The sequence below is a fragment of the Dioscorea cayenensis genome, chromosome 8 (assembly GCF_009730915.1).
Source record: "Dioscorea cayenensis subsp. rotundata cultivar TDr96_F1 chromosome 8, TDr96_F1_v2_PseudoChromosome.rev07_lg8_w22 25.fasta, whole genome shotgun sequence".
Classification (NCBI taxonomy): domain Eukaryota; kingdom Viridiplantae; phylum Streptophyta; class Magnoliopsida; order Dioscoreales; family Dioscoreaceae; genus Dioscorea; species Dioscorea cayenensis.
The window spans coordinates 19,649,889-19,656,333 of record NC_052478.1 but is presented as its reverse complement, the minus strand read 5'-3'; the positions used below and the strand labels follow the sequence as shown (position 1 = coordinate 19,656,333).

At 31.2% G+C, this 6,445-nt stretch overlaps 1 protein-coding gene across 2 annotated transcripts; it reads right to left on the bottom strand.

Moving 5' to 3' along the window:
- On the bottom strand, positions 1-3,556 carry LOC120266611 (dehydrogenase/reductase SDR family member FEY-like). 2 transcript variants are annotated; one of them, XM_039274252.1, is made up of 8 exons: positions 3,269-3,556; positions 2,659-2,776; positions 2,395-2,512; positions 1,689-1,825; positions 1,122-1,223; positions 939-1,037; positions 806-872; positions 1-375 (listed from the first exon to the last, which is right to left on the bottom strand). In XM_039274252.1, the coding sequence occupies exons 1-8, from the start codon at positions 3,439-3,441 to the stop codon at positions 170-172; spliced, it is 1,020 nt and encodes a 339-aa protein (XP_039130186.1). In that variant the 5' UTR covers positions 3,442-3,556; the 3' UTR covers positions 1-169. The 2 variants fall into 2 exon arrangements, with proteins under 2 accessions (XP_039130186.1, XP_039130187.1); XM_039274253.1 differs by having other exon boundaries at positions 1,689-1,807.
- Between the last annotated feature and the right edge of the window lie 2,889 nt (positions 3,557-6,445).

Here is a 6,445-nt window from a genome sequence, read left to right as displayed (position 1 = left end):
TGAGCTCTCTGTATCAATATAAGTATAGATAAAATTCACAAGTATGTGTGTTCATACAAGTAAAATACAGCAAAATTTTCTTACAAGATAAGTCATGATATGTCCTATATATATTGCAAAATTTGAAGCTCCAAAATAAGATGCATTTGAACAAGGTGGTTAGTTGAAGCTAAACATCGATGAGTCGAGAAAGATGATCCATATCTAAATCCAACATTTCCATTGTCTTTTTCCAAACATCAAAGCATGAATTTACATCCATCGCTTGAGGTGCCTCTTTCGTCGGTGTGCAAACTGAAGAGTAGTGCGCAAAACATTCGACCGTGTTTTTAACCACACTTTCGTTTGTTGAGCAAAAGAGTACGCTCCTTGCACCTGTTGACAACGAGTAAAAGTTATAGTTTTGAACATTTGTGAGAGGGTATGACATCTATCAAGAGTTGATTAAGTGGAAAACTGAATATATAATCCTAAATAATGTGAATTCATACAAATATCCGAATTTGATAGTTAATGATGCATGCAAACCTTTCACTCATAGACTGCACGTTCAAATAAATGAAAATTAGATGATTAATCTGGCATTTAATCTTCTTAATAACCACGGAAATCAATTTACAGTTGCAAGATTTGCTATCTATTTATGGAAATTAATTTATTGTTGTGTAACATTCAACCTGTATGCATGACAAAGATGATCAAGCTATTCGAACTATCAGACTCCTACAGTCTAATCATAGTTTTGCTTCAAGATGAAAAATAAAACAGCGAAAAAAGAGACAGTACTTGAACAATGAGGAAATACCTTCGGCAGGACTAAACATCCAGAACAACTTCCACTCTGCAATTTTGTGCTTCTGTTGTTGCTTGACCTGGATAACCATGCCAATAAATTAGCTGAATATTTGAGTACATACATACATAATGAAGATACTTACCATATTTGTATTCACGATGCCGGGATTTACTGTAATACACTGGATAGAGGTAATTTTCTTCTTGTAAAGTTTTGCAGCAAGTGTTTTGATGAACATAAGCTTTGAGAAATAAGGAAAGACAATAAGATATAGTTGTAATTAAAATTGCAAGATAAATATGGAGATTAAAGTTTAATGTGATACTTGTGCTAGTTTGCTCTCTCCGTAGGCTCTTATGGCATTAAAGTCGCCGTCGTTAATTTTACTCTTCCAGCGAGTGGGATCAATAAGTGCACAATGGTGAGCCTGCGTTAGCAATTTGTTTAACAAGTTAGTGAGCTGAATTTTCTTTAATGATCTCATTTTTTTTACCATGTTGATTTCAACTTTTTGACGATTGAAAATTCTGCGAAATATTATTTTGACTGAGTTTGCTTTGATGAGGTGAAGGCAAGGACACATCCAATTTCATAATCAAAATGTTCAATAAGTCACTGAACAATTTTCTATTATGAGTTAGCTAGGACACCAAAACAAAGACCTAATTAAAGAAGTTTGACAACTTACTGATGTAGTGTTCATTGAATCAGATAAAGGTCAATTTGTAATCCACAATCCTCATGAAAAATGCCTAGTTTGAACTTCATTTCATTATATATATATATAAGATGCATGAGTATATTCTTGTTCAATTAAGCTTTAGTTAAAAATTAGCCACAGAATCCTCTTGTAAAAAAATGTCTTAAAATCGTAAGAGAAGGAATTAATTACCACTGAATTCACATTGACAATCCGCGAAAAGGGAGCTTTAAGCAAAGAGGGCAAGAGAAGAAGAGTGAGCAATGCTGGCGCTATATGATTCACTTGCATATGCCGCTCGATTCCATCTTCTGTAAATTGTTGTGGTTCTATTTCAAGAAATCAGTTAGCTTTCTTGCTATAGAAAAAGCCAAAGAGTAAAGAAAGGAAAATCATAAAGTCATCTATTTTGATTCTAAAAATGATCCTTTAAATGAAAGATCACTTTCCTTATAATCAATTCCAAACTAGTGTAGATTAACCTTTGGACTGTTACTTCTAGATTTACAATGTAAAAGGGATAATAGCTTGGTGTCACAATGGATTTGGCTGAGTTACATTGGAGTTCATATTTATATTTATTGTATAAATATAAATATCAAAACCGGCATTAAATCATGCTTTTATCGGAATGAGACTAACTTTTAGTCTGTTCTTAGATTAAAAAACAGTTTTCATATAGTCTAGGAATTCTTTAGAAGTTCATTGATTTTTAATTCAGTCAAACAAATAATCCATATATTCACTAGACAGTTGAATTTAATTTCTAGTTCGACACGACAAAGACAGTCATTCTCTGATATTGGGAAACAGAACATTCACTTGACGATTGATAATTTGAAGGTCATCCATAGAATTTAGGCGGGAACAAAAGGAAAAACAGAAAAAGAAAGCTAACCTTTCATGTAAAATGCTCCAGCATTGTTGATTAACAAATGCAAGGGCATTCCGCGACGGTTCCACTCTTCTCCAAAACTATGAACTGATGCCAGGGAAAGGAGATCCAGTGGCATGACCTGCGGGAACAATCGAAGCATGCATATTTTACATAAAGCAGCATCAACTTTCTTGATAATAGACTTATAAATGAAGAAAACACATATATCTTGAGCTAGCCACAAAATAGATAGTGAATATGCGTCAGATCATATAATAATGTTACCTCGACAAGTATATCTTTGCTATTGTGTGTATCTTCTGTCCATTCACTGGCAATTCTGTTTGCACCTTCGACATTCCTACATGCCATGATAACATGAGCCCCAGCCATAACCATCTCCCTACCATAAGACTTTCACCATTAGCCGAAAAAAATCAGAGCTAAGCCGCAATGTTGAAGCTAAGTGCAAATCAAAGATATTATTCTAGTGATACCATTTTGTCCAGGCCTGATTCAACCCAAAAGATTCCATATTTTTTAATTTAAAAGATGTGGGACTATTAGTTACTCTATCGGTTTACATATAAAAAAAAAAAATACAAATCCAACACTATTATGAACAAAAAATCAACAAGCTATGGTTTTTTAAAAACAGAACAGACAATATTCCATTCAATAGAAACAAAATTTCAGATCCACTCAACTCCAAACCAAAACCAAAGCAAAAGAATGCTCTGATTTTTTGCCTTTCTTCCTAATTTTAACAAATAACTCATCTTCTAAGCACAAATCCAGAATCAAACAACAAACAGAAACAAAATTTCTCATCCATCAACAAACACTTTTACATCTAAAACATAAAAAAACAACCACAAGATAAAAAGAGACAGACCTAGCAACACAAAGTCCAATCCCACTGGTGCATCCAGTGACAATGACAGTGAGACCAGAGAGCTGGTTAGGGATGAGGAATGGAGGAGATGGGAGATGCCATGAAAGAAGTCTTTGTGAGACCCCTTCTTTCACCATCTCCCATATTCCCCTCAACCATGCCTCCCTCTCCATCTTCTCTCTCTCTCTCTCTCTCTCTCAAACAAGCTTCAAAAGTGTGCATATCAGGATCCAGGGTCATGCATTTTTTAAGTAGAAGACTTTTCTTAGCAAGACAAAATTATAAACTTCTAAAATAGCATGCCGGTTACTAACTCTTTATCAATGTAATATATTTTTATGGGAAAGAGGGATTTTTCAAGTAGACCCCTCTGCTTTTCTTATTGTTGTTTTTCTTAGTTATTTGACCATGAGTTTTCTGGAAGTGTTTGGCTTTATTCTTGTTTGGACAAGGTACTAATCGAGTTTTTTTTTTTTTATTTTTATATATATATACAAATATTCGAATTCAAAATCACTTGTAACTCAAACTTTTGCTATTTTGATCAATCTAGATCAGTTATTATTGTGTTTTCATCGCTATAAATAATTTTGAGTATAAAATGTTGTTTAAAATCTAGAATTGAATTATCAAATGTAAGCAAAGAAAATAAATCACTCCCTCAATTTCTTTTTATTTGTCGCATTTACCTAATTCACACAAATTAAGAAAATTTAATTGCAGTTAATTGATTGTTTATATTTTATAAAAAATTTCATTACTTTCCAAAACTACTCTTATTTAAAACTCCACCAAGTTGAATATATGATTTAATATTTAGTTGATTGTGATTTATTGAAAATTATACAAATATATTAAATTAAAAGATAAATTTGAAAAAAAAAAATTATTTAATGTTGCACAAAATTTATAGTGTGATAAGTTAAAGATAACAAAAAAGAGCTTCAAAATATGACAAGTAAAAAAGAATAGAGTGAGTAAAATATAAAATTATATCGAAAGCATTGAAAATATAAAAACTAAACTAATAAATATAACAAGATATGGAGATAAAAAAAATAAGGTAAACTTTAAAAGTTATATTTAATATATTGGGTTGTTGAAAATAATTTTGATTATATCATCTATATAAAATTTAAAATTAAATGCATAAACCATGCCGTTAAAGGAAATCTCTTGGGAAGAGAAATAATAGTGAAAATTTGAATCCCATTTAAAGGAATTAATTCTAATGGAACACATCTCTAGATTAACTCAGGGGTTAGTCTCCTTTGTTAAAAAAAAAATTATCAAATGTTAGCTATATAATCGGTGGGATATAAAAATAAAATAAAATAGAATAAAATAAAAATATAAAATTTTATCGAACATGTTGAAAATATAAAGACTATAATGAATAACTATAAGAAGATATGGAGATAAAAAAGCTCAGTTAAACCTTAAATTATATTTAATATATTGGGTTTGTGTTTATATATATATATATCAAAAAGTTTAATTTTATAACATTATTAACAGTTCACTCATTGCAATTTTATTTGTTTGTTTTTAATAATTTTGAAATCCTTATCTCTACATCAATGCATAATAAGGACTAAAGGACATGGACAAATTCCATTGACTTATATTAAATTCATGCAGGCCTTCATTTTATGTTTTATTTTTAATTAATGAATAAAGTATTTTTATTTAATATGATTAAATTAATGGCAGTCAACCATGGAGCCACATGTATCACCCTGGACACAACACATTATCATAGATGGTTTCAGATCTGGAGACACGGAAATCACATGATCAAGAGCTTTCAATGCTCACTTCCACAATTCTTCTTCTTCTTTTTTTTTAATATTTTATTTTTTTTGCTTTTTCCCCCTTGAAAAAAATAGTTATTTCATTTAGGTTCAATATTCAAGCATTATGATGGCATCTACCTGATTCTAGATATGATTATGGGATAAGAGTTACCTTTAGCTAGTATTGGTTTTTTTTTTTTTGGAAGAGGAGCGGGGTGAACCCACTAGAGACTCAAGGACGTGCACAAGCCTGGGTTGAACAAGTGGGGATAGGGCCGCGCTCACGTGGGCACTGGAACCACCCGTACATAACTACTATTCACAACTCCTAGAAATGTGCCCTCAGCCGAGAATCAAACTCTCACCACTCATTGAAAGCTCTATCGGTGACCCATGTACCAATAGAACCGAAGGTCGTTGGCACCTTTAGCTAGTATTGTTGAGTTATACTGATTATGAATAAAAAAACATCTCCAAAATTACCATCTTGTTATCATCTCATGTTCCAATCTTTATCTCTGGTGACCCATTTTTTATTCTTTATAGTCATTTTATTTTTTCTCTAGTTTTTATTTATTTATTTTCTCTGCTATTTATGTCAAAGTAAACCCTACATGAAGAAATTAGAGGAAATAATGAATTAATACCATATTTTATTTTTATTTTTTATTTTTCTTTTATCTTTGACCCATAGATTTTTTAGGATATAATACTGAGAACGCTATAAAAAGTAAATATCTGCTATAAGGATTCGAATTAAAACCTTTACTTAAGTTCCTTATAAAGGTGTAATTTACCAGTCTTCTAATCAACATTCAATGAAGACAATGATGAATTATTTTTTCAGAGAGCAAACAATAGCAACCACATATTTTTCATTGCATGAAGAGAAACTATTACAACAAACATACATAAGATAAGAAGATATACAACATGAACTCTAACTTACACATGATAGCTGTTACACACCAACTAAAACATTGCACAATAAACTAATTAACTAAGTAATTGGTTTGGACTTCAAACTATGACCAAGTCATCACCTTCCAAGTAAGGTGCCATATATACACTTACTTGATTGTCACATCACAGTTGTTTTTCAATCATTCTTCAACACTCCCCTTGATTGAAAATTGTAGACTCCCAAAAATGATCTCAAGTACTAATACTTCTAGCCTGTGAGAAACTTGGTAAAGATATCAGCTATATATTATTTTGTTCTCAATACATCAAAGTTATAGCACCATAAACTATAAGTTTTTTTTTATGAAGTGAAACCTTATATAAATATGTAAAGCACGCTCATGTAAGGTTGGATTTTTAGCAATAACAATGATTGATCTGTTATTACAATATATTCACTACAACAAAATTGATGATT